The sequence below is a fragment of the Musca vetustissima genome, unplaced genomic scaffold (genome assembly GCF_032173495.1).
Source record: "Musca vetustissima isolate MV318-11 ecotype Yass unplaced genomic scaffold, APGP_CSIRO_Mvet_v1 utg24424, whole genome shotgun sequence".
Taxonomy (NCBI): Eukaryota; Metazoa; Arthropoda; class Insecta; order Diptera; family Muscidae; genus Musca; species Musca vetustissima.
In genome coordinates this window covers 1-14386 of record NW_026886475.1, presented here as the reverse complement: position 1 = coordinate 14386, position 14386 = coordinate 1, and the positions used below count along the sequence as shown (strand labels likewise).

Here is a 14386-nt window from a genome sequence, read left to right as displayed (position 1 = left end):
CCGGGGCCGGGGATTTATGTCCCTCAAATTTATTTAAGAAGGCAAGATTTGAAGCCACTCCATAGAAAAAATAGATTGTAATCTACAATATAAACAACATCACAAGGAGCCATGAGCTACATGTGGGAAACTTAAAATTAATTGCGACCAGGTCTTAATCTTTATTTTGCACTGACCTTAAACCGCCAATAACCCATGAATACACAAATTCATTAAAGTATAGTTCTTGACAAAAATAAATTAATAATTGTTCTTATTTATTTTTGTCAAAAACTTATTGTCAAATGACAATTTAATTTCTATAATAACAATGTTGTTTTTGTAAAATATTTGTTGTTGTATCTGATGCATACACCTTATTAAATACACCTTGTATATATATATATATATATATATTCTTTACCTTTGTATTTTTATGAGCAATGAATGTTTTGTTTTGTTGAATTCTCTACTCCTCGCCGTGGCTGTGGTGGATGGAGGCATGGTGCGGGGTGATCAATTTATTAACACGAGGGAGCGGGGTAAAGTGACAAGGGAATCTGCCAAGCACTTAATTGTGATTCGCGGCTAAAAACATTTTCAGCCGGTCATACGTTTATTTACTACGAACAAGGACAATACAACAAACAACTACATAGGATTGCCTTTTTATTGCATCTAGATAGTCGTAAAATTGTATACAATTATAAAGCTTATTGTAAACCTCACATATAACACGAAAGGGATCATTTAGAATTTGCTAAGGAATGTTTAAGTTGAATGTAGTTACGTGGAGGCACATTTAATTTTATTTCACCAACTAAAAAATTCGAAGCAATATTGCCTTTTAAAAGTTTAATATTATACCATTATGGACGTAATATGTTAGCTCTAATGGATTAGTTAATGTTGACTTGGATATTCTACAGGGGTAACAATATGGGATAACCTACGCGTTACAAATAATTCAAATAATCCTAAAATCAAATAATAATCAAATAATCATTTTCAATGTTACTTCTACTACCAGATTTTACTAATACACCATCTGGCCAAAATCGTTTAGTAAAAAGAATATTAAAGAAATTATTTGGAACAATAACTTTAAACGAGGAAATCTCTCGAAAAGCTGTAGTGTTAAGTTTAAAAACTTTGTATTCATTTACGTTAATGTCTTTTAATTAAGTATCCATATAATTAGTATTGTTACTTGGTGGCACCACAAAGGTTGAGTTTAACGCAATTAAATTGTCACCCTGAGCAACTACTAATGATTTTTTTCCTTTTTGGAGAATCAACTGCAAACTCAAAGTTATTACACGTTTTTTTTTTCAAAACTTCTAAGGCGCGAAATATACCGAGTAAACACCCTTTTTCAAGGCAACCATTGCAAGTTTAGCTTCCTTAAAGAGGCGATGAAAGTATAGTTCATTGGTTCTATACTCTACACATGCCCACCGCAATCCATTATTACGATCACTAATTTTATCGAAAAGTTTTCCATTGAAACCAACACACTTGAAATGACCATGCTTATCAAATAACCCACATGTTATAAGCCGCTCTGTTGTGCCTGTAATGGTTCAACCTTCGTATAAACAAGCCATTATTTTAAGTAAGTGTCTAAAAATGTGCATGGTATAATAATAGAAGGTAACAGCAAGTGTTGTTGTACAAAAAACGATACAACAACCACATGGAAATTTGTTGTTGTAAGTTCTACTAGTGTCAACTCATTTGACAGAAAAATGTAAACAAACAAACAAATTATCATCAAATTATTTTTATTTTGAAAATGAAATATTTTCGAATCCCCAAAATAAAAATTGAAAAACATGAATGAAAATCTTTCAAATTTATATTTCTATCGCGTCCACATCTTTCCTTTAAGTGTACCATTGCCACATATATGTATAACACATATGAAAATGCTGGGAATAGCGAGTTATTCCTTGAAGAAAGATTTGCTTCCTGAAACTTTCCTAGCAGGCAGATTGAGTAAATTGAATACGGGAGCACATTAATAAAGAACAAATTCAAATTGTATGCGTTCCCAATTTTCCTGTTGGGTGATTTTTAAAAACATAATTTGTCAAATTCATATTGACACTAGTATTACGTTGGAATCAAATCAGCTGGGATTTGCTGTTACCTTTTATAATTGTACCATGAAAAATGTGCTACATAAAAAATAGTAAAGCAGCCCAATCGTCAAAAATAATTCCGTGCGGAATTTCTTTCTTCTTTTCCGCAATCGTACAGAAAATTCCGCGCAGAATTTACTTTTTTTTACATCTTATATTTTGATACTATTTTTATGCAAGTCACATTCGCTCAGTTCGGATGCCGAGAGGTCTTTCCAGTGCTACGGTCGTCGATGTGATCTCGACGCTACATTTGCTCACCGCGATTCACTTGAAATCTCGCTATGGTTGATTTGTTTTCTAATTCTAATCGGTATCACGCCAACAGTATAATTTTTCAAATATAAATCGAAATAGAAACTAATAAATTAATTCTTTGTAGATCGAAGACAAATAAATCCCAAATCCAGCATTTAGTATCTGTGATGGAATTACATCCTTACATTGCACAAGGATTCTAAAAAGGGAGCAAATAGTCCCTTACTCGGTTTTGAAAAAAAAAAAAACGGAAAATGAGCTCAATTCGATGAGACCACCAAATATGTGCATCGCCGAATGGAAAAAGGTTTAGCACTAATTTTTTAACATTCATTTGCATAAAATAATCCATCCATTCTTCAAAATTACTTAAAATTGGTTTGGGCTGACCAAAAAAATTTGGTAAAATATTTTCAACTTTATTTGGTAAGTCAATGAGATTCGAAAAGAAACAAAACTTTACCTTCAGAAGTGCGTGCGAGAATGCAATTTTAACCAACGAGAATTAGAAAGCAAATCAACCATAGCGAGATTTCAAGTGAATCGCGGTGAGAAAATGTAGCGTCGAGATCACATCGACGACCGTAGCACTGGAAAGACCTCTCGGCATCCGAATTGAGCGAATGTGACTTGCATAAAAATAGTATCAAAATATAAGATCTAAAAAAAAAGTAAATTCCGCGCGGAATTTTCTGTACGATTGCGGAAAAGAAGAAAGAAATTCCGCACGGATTTTTTTTTTTTTTTTGACGATTGGACTGCTTAACTGTTTTTTTGTGTAACACATTTTTAGACACTTACTTAAAATAATGGCTTGTTTATACGAAGATTGAACCATTACAAGCACAACTGAGCGGCTTATAAAATTTTTGGTTATGTGATAAACATGCTTATTTCAAGTGTGCTGGTTTCAATGGAAGAGTTTTCGATAAAAATATTGATCGTAATAATGGATTGCGGTGGGCATGTGTAGAGTATAGAAACTATGAACTATACTTTTATCGCCTCTGTAAGGAAGCTAAACTTGAAATGGTTGCCTTGAAAAGGGGTGTTTACTCGGTTTATTCTCGCCTTGGAAGTTTTGAAAAAATGTGTAATAACTTTGAGTTTGCAGTTGATTATCCAAAAAGGAAAAAATCATTAGTAGTTGCTCAGGGTGACAATTTAATTACGTTAAACTCAACCTTTCTGGTGCCACCAAGCTACAATTATAATTGTATAGATACTAAATTAAAAGACATTAACGTAAATGAATACAAAGTTTTTAAATTTAACACTGCAGCTTTGCGAGAGATTTCCTCGTTTAAGGTTATTGTTCCAAATAACTTCTTGTTAGTAAACGATTTTGGCCAGATGGTGTATTAGTAAAATCTGGTAGTAGAAGTAACATTGAAAATTATAGAGGAATTGCTAAATTAAGTGCTAGCCCAAGTTATTTGAATTACTTGTAACGCGTAGGTTATCCCATATTGTTACCCCTGTAGAATATCCAAGTCAACATTAACTAATCCATTAGAGCTAACATATTACGTCCATAATGGTATAATACTAAACTTTTAAAAGGCAATATTGCTTCGAGTTTTTTACTTGGTGAAATAAAATTAAATGTGCCTCCACGTAACTACATTCAACTTAAACATTCCTTAGCAAATTCTAAATGATCCCTTTCGTGTTATATGTGAGGTTTACAATAAGCTTTATAATTGTATACAATTTTACGACTATGTATGTATTTGTTTGTTGTATTGTCCTTGTTCGTAGTAAATAAATGGATGACCGGCTGAAAATGTTTGTAGCCGCGAATCACAATTAACTGCTTTGCAGAATCCCTTGTCGCTTTACCCCGCTCCCTCGTGTTAATAAATTGATCACCCTGCACCATGCCTCCATTCACCACAGGAGTAGAGCAATCTACAACAAAACATTCATTACTCACAAAAAAGACAAAGATAACAGGTAAAGAATATATATATATAAACAAGGTGTATGCATCAGATACAACAACAAATATTTTACAAAAACAACATTGTTATTATAGAAATTAAATTGTCATTTGACAATAAGTTTTTGACAAAAATAAATAAGAACAATTATTAATTTATTTTTGTCAAGAACTATTCTTTAATGAATATGTGTATTCATGGGTTATTGGCGGTTTTAGGTCAGTGCAAAATAAAGATTAGACCTGGTCGCGATTAATTTTAAGTTTCCCACATGTAGCCCATGGCTCCTTGTGATGTTGTTTATATTGTGGATTACAATCTATTTTTTCTATGGAGTGGCTTCAAATCTTGCCTTCTTAAAGAAAATTGAAGGACATAAATCCCCGGCCAAAGACTGAATCATGGAAATTGTGTTGACCGTATAATATCTATCCATAGGCGTATTTAACCTCCGCCGAGAATTGTGACTGGCACCAAGGGACCGATTCCAATATAGGCTAACATAATCTCCTCGATTTTATGAGTAGCTGGGATTTCTGGACAGATTTACACACATAACATAAAATATGTGGACCAATCGGCGAACGGGGTTATAACTGAGCCTAGGTTTCCTTTGCGTACACCTCTATGAATGTGGTTTTCTTGAATTTTTATTATTAAAGAAGCCTAAATTTAAAGAAATCGAAATGTAATATTGAACATTTTTTTGACAATTTGCTTTACAAACAGATTTTTAAAATGAAAATAGATGACACTTAGAAAATATTAACACATTGAGTACCACCATAAAAACGGCTTAAAATAGAATGATGAAATTTGGGATGAGGGTCACTCTTTGTCCAAAGGTGTCAGATAAGGCCAGGTTTTTAGAAATTCGTACTAGAACGGCACGGCAAATGTACCAAAAAGTACTAAATGTGGTACCATTTGTAGTTGACGATGGTACCACATGATGAAGTTTAGAATAGATGTAGCAAAGGGTTTTTTTTTGGCATTCGAACGATAAATATCAGAAAAGTACTAAAATGTATTAAATTTTAGTACAATTTTGTAGGATGTGATTTCGGATAGAGCTAAAAACATGAAATTTGGAATGCAATTTATGGTTGAGAAGTAGGGTCGATATAAGGAGATGGTTTTGCAAGCGTATGCTAATGTATACGAAAAGTACAAAACTGTACTAAATTTCGTACAATTTGATGTTGAAGAGACGGATGGAGCTGGAATCCTGAAATTTGGATACCTATATGTAGGTAGTTTTGGAAATATGTACTTATGAGTACGAAATGTACTCAATGCTACTATATTTGGTACAATTTGTATTTGGGTGAACCGATCGCTCGAGATGGAACACTGAATTTTTTAAATAAGATTACTACTGCATTGCACAATTGATGTATGCTGGCAGTTTGTACTAAATTTAGTACAATTTGAATTTTGGGGTGTAGAATTGACACATGTAGGTTGTTTTTGGAAATTTGTACTTATTTGTACGAAAAGTAATAAATTTGATACAACTTGGATTTAGGTGAACCAATAGATCTGGAATACTAAATATTTGGAATTAAAATGGCATTTTTCGTGTGGCAATATACCCCCTACCTCTCTAAAAGAGAGTTCGCCAAGTATCCCCTCCCCTTTTTTCTCCCCTTTTAGTCCCCAACGCGCTTAGGGATAGTTAAAAAATGGCATATAAATGCCATACAACTTTTTACCGAGTTGATCTGCTCTATGAGGATTTATTTGACATGTATACAATGGCACTGACAATTGAAGCCCACTGAGTTAACGAAATCCGGTGCAATGTAAATATTCACTCTTAACCCGTGAAGAACGAAATTAGAACCTCACAACATTGAAAAACTTACAAAGCAGAAGAAAACGAAAATTGATTAAAAAAGAAAAGAAAACCCTGACTAAATTTATCAGTTTAGCAAGGTAAACTAATTAATATAATTATGGCTCCCCAGCCATAGCATAGACAAAAATGATTTAAATACAATGAACCAACAAATAGCAATACGACTAATTATTAGATATATATGTATATATATACATATACGAGTATCTCTATCTACTGAGATGCTCAATGCAACGCAGCAGAAAAGAGTGGCCAGAGGAATTAAAATTACGCAGGTCCAGGGGCAATAAATTCCATAACCTAGATCCTCTCACAACAAACGACTTCTCACCTATAGACGACGAAAACCTTGGATAAAGTAGCAGAGGATTCAATGAACACTACAACAATCAGATCTCTCTCGCTTGTATTCAACAAATTGGTGTCTCCCCATCAAATATGATGACAACAACTTGCACTCCGACGGAGAAAACCCAAACTTGAACTCCAACTTCTCAAGCAACATAGTATGATCTATCGAATCAAATGCCTTTGATAAATCGAGGCCAACAAGCATCAATAACACCATCGAAATAAATGGTATGTGGAGCTGAAACTACCCTCAGCAGTATCAAAAATGCCGGAATAATTGAAATTGATTCTAACTGCGTGATAAAAAAAACAATATGTTACCATAAATTGGAATTTTAAAGCCTCGAATAGTTTACATACCCCCTATGTAAGATTACAAAACATTCATTCGATAAGTCGGCAAGAGGAAATTGAAAGGGTTTTAACATATAATAACACAACTCCTTACAAGCTTCATTAAGAAGAATTAGATAATATACAAAAACTGTTTAATTTAGATATGTATAATTTTATAAGAAGAATGCTTAATATCAGTGACAAGAAATTTCACCACAAAAACCAAATAAAAATCAGACAAATATTAAAAATGGATGACATTCCGAATAAAACAATTGAAGATTTAAAAAAACATGTAAAAATGAATACAACTGCTATGGATAGACAAAAACCTGATACAATATACAAATATGTACGTGGTTTATCGGAACGTTTCACAAATTCAAATCTATATGACAATGAACATTACAGACATGCTTTAAAAAGTAGTAATACAAAGAACAACTTCTTCAGTCGGACAAAATCCAAAACCCTCCAGACGAGCAATCTAATTTAGTTTATAAAATCAAAGGCAATGGTGACAAGGTTAAAAACAAGAATAAGTGACCACAGATCTGAACATAAAAATAAAAACAAACTATTAGAACAGAAAACACCCTTTGCAGCACACTGTTCTCAAACTGGACATACCCCTAACTTTGAAGAAGTTAACATTTAACCACGCGAGGCAAACTACAAAAGAATGTTTATGTTAGAAATGTTGCACTTTGTAAATCTCCTTGCCGAAAACCAAATGAAGTTTAAGACAGAAACGGAACACTATGCACAAATATACAGGAGCATTATAGAAAAAAGCGCGAATAAAAAGATTCAATGAATGCTGAAGTTTAATAGTGTTAATAAGAAACATAAAATGTAACTAGAAACCAATTTTGTTAATATATTTATGTAATTATGTTTTTTTAAGTCAATTCCTGATGATGATCATCAAACAAAACTAAATAAAAAAGGAAACTAAAAACCATTTTAATTGTCAATGACATCAAGCCGAAAAAAACGAGCTAAACTAAAACGGTTGCATGAATCAACACTAAAACATCTTACCTTACGTCACACTTGTCCTCATGCATGAATGAAAAACTCAACGTGTCAATGCACTATAGGCCACATGACCGTGGACAATTCATAGCGCCAACAAAATAATCGTATTCGTCATGAAATTTGGCCCAACTGATTTTTTTGTTAGTTGAATTGTTATTGTTGAATTTGGAAGAAATCAGTTCAGATTTGGTCATTGACCTATAGTGCAATGAGTAACGACAACAATAGCTCGAACTGAACTTGGCAGTGTCATAGCAAACCAATTTGAGCAGTGCAAATTGCCTACATACATATTGGAATTCAGAACAAGAATTTAGCCATTAATAATTATTTATTTATGTTTGTTTTTATAAAAAAAAAACAAAGAAAACATGAAAAGGTAAATAGCTATGGGTTCTTAGTATATTCAGGAGAAAGATAAGTTGAAAATTCGACGTAATAGAAGAAAAAGCAAATTCTGACATAAAAAATTATATTCATTCATGTGGGTAATTCTGATAGCGATCATGGTATAACATTACATACATACATCCGATGTGTGTGTGTGTAGTAACAAACAATGTACTTTTCCACATTGTTTAATGGAAAATAAAAACAAGGATTCAGAAAATAAAAGTAGTCTATTAATTTTTTATACACACAGGTGTACTCCCAAAATCGAGCATTTCGGACTTCTGCATATAGCCTTAGGCACACTCACTAATAAGAATTACAACATTGATTCTTTGATTACATACACCAAAAAGTTTTTTTTTCAGTATGCAGATAAATTTCGCATTTTAATTCAAATTTTGTATTAGGGGCACTGCAATATTTAGGTTTACATTAGGAAAATTATAGTTTTTAGTTAATCCACTTATAGCTGTTATTTTATTTATTTTTAGGCTTAAGGGAAACCCCCACCTCCCCCACCCTCCATTCTCGATTTTAATTTTTCAAGATTTTCAATGGGCTGGTAAATCAATACCAATGCTTCTTAAGGTTTGTAACTTTGCAAATATATAATTGAAGATTTAGATGAAAAATAATTTACAAAATATTTTTGTTATTGTTTTTTTTTTTTGTAATTAAAGAAAAGTCCTTATTTTTGATGGCGGGCATGATAACTCCTCACTGGAACATCGGAATCCGAAAATTCCAACGGTGTTAGAAAGAGTACATGTCTGGCTCTCGTATGAAAATCGCCGATTTTTGACGAAAAACCAAGTTAAAAAATAAGGAAGATCTTCACCGATTGGCTTTATCCTAGTTCATACGATAGCTATACACTCACAGAGAAACGTGTAAAAATTTGAAATCGATTGTGTTATTAGTTTTTGAGTTATTGTGCCCGCCATTCGCAAACTAATGTTTAGAGAAAACGCGTTTAAAGTTTGAGAAGCCCTTCAGCCGTCACATGATGCTGACACAATATATCGGCTATATCTTCAAGAGTTCTTGAGATTTTAACTTGAAATTGAAATTGTGTAGGGACATTCATTAATTAGTGTAGATTCGAATTATACAAAAATAAAATTTTGACACCGAGAGGGGGGGGGGGGGGGGTCGCCTTAAGTTTTAATATTGTGTTGTAGTATAGTTCAGTTGCTTTGTGTTATTTATTAATATTTGTAACTTTATGTATGTGTGTAGTTTGTTTTTACGTACAATTCTATTTATTTGTGTAAACTTAATTTGTATTTTTCTTGCGACGTACGATTGTGCTTTTTCAATTGCCAAAAATGAACTGATCTTTCCAAAAAATATGCAACGCAACCGTCAAAAATATCATTTGTTTTGTTTTGTTTTAGTCACCGCCAACCACCACTTTTTGCCGCAGTTGTTATTTTTGTTTTTTACGCCGTTCATGTTTATGCGAACGCCGTTCATGACGTAAACAGACAGTCATGGTACAATTATAAAAGGTAGCAGCAAATCCCAGGTGATTTGATTCCAACGCAAACCTTGTGTCAATATGAATATGACAAATTAAGTTTTTAAAAATCACCCAAAAGTATTTAATTTTGTATGTATTTTGTTTACATTTTTTCTATCAAATGATGTTGACACTAGTAAAACGTACAACAACAAATTTCCATGTGGTTGTTGTATCGTTTGTTGTACAACAACACTTGCTGTTACCTTCTATTATTATACCATGACAGACAGTATTCACCTATCAAAATTTAAATGAAAATATCTTCCTTCGAAATGTACGCATAACATGTGTTCTGTGGCAAAAATTGCTAAATAATTTATGTTTATAAATATTTTGAGGTTCCCTGTCTCTAAAACTTATTAATGTAAGTTGTAACAACCATGATTAAATCTTGAGCGCAATGTTCAGCTTTAGAAAATATGTTTTGTTTAATTTATTAAAAATATGCAATCGACATACATAAAATTTTATGGAATTTATTTTTCATTTTATTTAAAATTGATAGATGAGTTCCAAATTAAAAAGTGTTGCCATTATCTATTTCTCAAATTAATATGAAAAATAAATTCCATAAAATTTTATGTATGTCGATTGGCATAAATTAAACAAAATAAATTTTCTAAAGCTGAACATTGCTCTCAAGATTTAACCATGGTTTTTTCACCAAAGACGTAGAAATCGTAAAGACTCGACAAAATAGTGTATGAAAAACTATCCAGAAGGAATCAGGCATAACAGAGGCATGTTAAGAATAAAACTGCCAATACGCGATAATGTGTGTATAAAATGTAAATAAAATCACAGGTCTGCACACAAAATATATTTTATAAGCTTAAGATATAGCACTAAAAAGTTTAATATTGTTCTCTCTGTTGTTACTAAATGGCTCTCTATATATTGTAAAACTCAAAATTGTATTAAGGTATTTTTTATTTCACATATAATGTGGCCAAAATTGTCCTGCCAAGGTCACCAAATGTCCTTAATGGGCTCGTCAATACGAATCTATTGGTATATGACACTATAGGTGTCCCATGTCTCTAACACTGAGAGTTTTTTGTTCAAAATTTCAAAAATAACTGATACTGTCGGTTTCTGATATAACGAATTTACAGCGTTGCCACAGTCACTGTGACTGTCAATACTCTTGGACTCAGCATGCTAATCATTCACGGTGAATGTCACCATCAAATCTCAGCTGAATCAAAACAGTTCATGTTCAGCAGGTTTTCAGTTCTTCCATGTATATTTCTATACAAAACAAATATTGTGGCTATTATGCATTACACTCATTCGTAAACAATGGGGTTTTCGATCATTTCGTTTCGGGCTCCTATTTTATGTTATTTTCTACTGTCTCCTCATATTGGAACGTTTTTTAATTTTAATTGGGACAAAACGACTATCATACGCCTGTCAATTCCAATTGGATATTTTCTCTTTTCAAAAGAATGTTGAAATTTTTAAGGCAAAGTGGACAAGTTGTTTTCATTTCTTCCATGCCTCTTTCTATACAACGCAAATGTTGTGGCTAGTATGGGTCATTTCCTTTCGGGTTCTTATTTTATTAGTTATTCTCCACTGTCTCATCCTATTTGTAGCAGGCGGAACGTTTTTTATTTTGGTTGGTTTACACGACCATCATACACCTGCCAATCCAATTGGATATTTTCTCTTTTTTTCAAAAGAATGTTGAAATTTTTAAGGCAAAGTAGAACATTTTTAAATGCCAAGGTAATGTGATTAGTATTCCAAACTTCTGCACTGTTTCCTAATTCTGAATGGTCGTCTTTAGGAACCCTGTTGTATTGTGCTGGGTAATGAATCTTGTGATCTCGATTCTGCAGTATCTGCTGTCTCCTTGGCATATTTCTATCAACAAAGTAAAGTGATACCAAAAAATTGTGAAACCAATACTAATTTCCTGCCCATATTAAACATACCCCGAAGGGATTATCCGCTGAAAACCGAAGTCCATTATCTCTTCAAACAATATGCCATTAGCGAAGATTTACTTACCTTTAGAGATGAATTGAGTGAAGAATTTTTACAGAACAATAAATTGGTCTTGGTTGATCATCATGTAAGTGCCTTGTGGAAAAATGCAGTAGCTATTTACGATCATCGTCCCAGAGATGTTATGGCAAAGGTGGCGGATGATTGTAATGTGAATTTACATGTTGTGGGCTCTTGTGCCACACTGATTAGTGAATTGTTTATACAAAACAAGTTCCTTGGAGAGGACGAGCAAATTGCATTGGAACTGTTACGTAGTACAATTGTTTTGGACACGGTAAATTTCTCTGCAGAAGCAGCAAGGGCAACACCAAAAGATATTGAAATATGTTCAATTTTAGAAGATTATCTTAAAGCAATGGACAATTCGTTGATAGCACGAAATGAATTATTTAATGATTTAGTCAGGGCCCGGTCAGATGTCAGTGCCCTGACACCAGCTCAGCTATTGAGAAAAGATCTTAAGCTACTTGCAAATGATAAGGCGGGGAAATTTAAAATTGCCTTGCCAGGATTTCCATTGCCGGTACAGAAATTTATTGAAAAACCAAATGCTGCCGAAGATCTCCAACAATTTGCCAAAGAAAATGCATGCGGTATTATTTTGTTAATGGGTATGTTTGTCGATGCCACAGATAACAGTGTACATCGTGAGGAACCTAATTTAGCATTGCATTTGCATCAGGATTGTACATTTATGCAGGGTGTATTTTATCGTCAGGATAATATTAAAGCAACACGAAAACATATTCTACCCATTGTTAAGAATATTTTGGATAATTTTAAAAATTGAAAAAACAAAATAAAATAATATAACAAAATTCTATGTCGAAAAATTGTTTTATAAAAACACTCTGGACAATTGCAGCTCCTTTGTGATTTTTCTACTAATCGAGTAGATACCCAGAATTCCAAAACAGGATATCTTAAAAAAATGATGTTAATACTGCTCATTGGCCTTGGAGGCTTTAGTATTGTCTGGTGAAAATAATAAATATATAAAAACAACGGCTTCTCAGAACATGAAACCAAAATGTTTTGTTATTTCAAAATTTATATTTATTATTTTGTTAAATAATAAAATACATTTCTGTTGATATTTTTTTTTTAATTCTTGTTTAAAAAGTATCAACTTCATTTTTTTCATTTATATAGTACAATATATATAATTTTACATTAAAATAAAAATCAATATGTATATTAAATAATAGAAACTCCATTATAAAATATATACTCAGGAAACCCCCATTTCTCGCCGTCTTATAATTGCGGTTCCCCTGCAACATCTTCACTTTCGCCCATATCATCATCGGCACATTCCAGCGTTAAATCTTCCAACATTTCAGCCAATGTAATACGCGGTACATTATCCTTAAAACCCAACGTATCGCCACCATCCACGGGCATTTGTTTCTTGGCATCACGATAAATATTCACTTGTTTACGATAATCCGGATCCTCTTCCAAATCTTCCAAGAATTCATGATAATCCGGTTTACTACGTTCATCGGTGGCCTCTTCAGCCAAATGGCGTAACTTCCACAAACGTTGATTGCTACGTGTATTACGATCTGTGTAGCATTTCTTAACCAACACCACATCGGGTATTTGCTCCGCATTCAGTTTATCATATTCCGTATCGTTGATATTTGCCTCACCCAAATTATAACCCATAACCGAATCACCAACTTTCAGTAAATGACCCAAATGACTACGTGTGTGTATGGGATTGTCGTTAATACCCAGTTCGGAGGCCCTTACAACCCATATATCACACAAAACATGCCGGAAAGACAACTGGCCCTGACCGGGATAATATTTACGGTCCTTGTCCATGATGATTTCCACATCCATTACAATATATTCCACAAGTTGTTTGGGGTTACAAATCGCCTCAAAGGGAGAACGGAAATAAGCCTGGCCAGATACTTCAGCAATTTGTGCAGTCATTGGATCAATCAAATGTATGCCACTGGTGACTTTATTGATCAAACAAATCGGTGATAGATTACCTAATTGATGGCGCAGAAGAATGTCTTCTTGTTCTCAGCTCTTTGGCGTACCTGCACCATACAACGCCAAAAATCTTTAGCTTCCGTACGATGACAATCATCGCACATTTGATTTTGTACCGTGAATTCGACAATGAACACTTGTTGCAGTACTGTTCCCCCGGATACTTCACCGTGTACGGTTAATTTTACCTTGATACGTTTCGAATGCGCCTCGGTCCAAACAAAACCAGCATCAACAAGTTTAACCTCCTTCAGGCCCTTGAGTTTTTTCAAACACAATGCCAATAGCTCACGTGATTCCAAGGCAGCTTGTATCCATTCTCCCGGTGGTTGCAAATATCGCTCACAGTTGCGACAGAAATGCAGAACAGCCTGCTTGGGTATGCCTTCCGTGATGTCAACATGATTTCGAAGGCAAGTGACGCACATATTTGATGGATTTGGTTGTATGGGAACACCACATTCACAACACAACACCATAGAGGTGGGTGTATTGTTGGCTGTGGAGCCGGTGGCATTAGCAC

At 33.6% G+C, this 14386-nt stretch overlaps 2 protein-coding genes across 2 annotated transcripts; one reads left to right on the top strand and one right to left on the bottom strand.

Moving 5' to 3' along the window:
* The first annotated feature begins 7173 nt into the window (after positions 1-7173).
* LOC133333968 (exopolyphosphatase PRUNE1-like) lies at positions 7174-12726 on the top strand. Its single transcript, XM_061542276.1, has 3 exons — positions 7174-7224; positions 11627-12536; positions 12716-12726. Exons 1-3 carry the CDS (start codon positions 7174-7176, stop codon positions 12724-12726), a joined length of 972 nt encoding a protein of 323 aa, XP_061398260.1.
* A 376-nt stretch (positions 12727-13102) lies between these two features.
* LOC133333967 (60S ribosomal export protein NMD3-like) lies at positions 13103-14381 on the bottom strand (the record flags this gene model as incomplete). The annotated part of the gene is given in 2 exon segments (XM_061542275.1): positions 13103-13872; positions 13875-14381. Coding segments are annotated over 2 exon segments (1272 nt in total), but the record flags the coding sequence as incomplete, so codon positions are not given.
* Between the last annotated feature and the right edge of the window lie 5 nt (positions 14382-14386).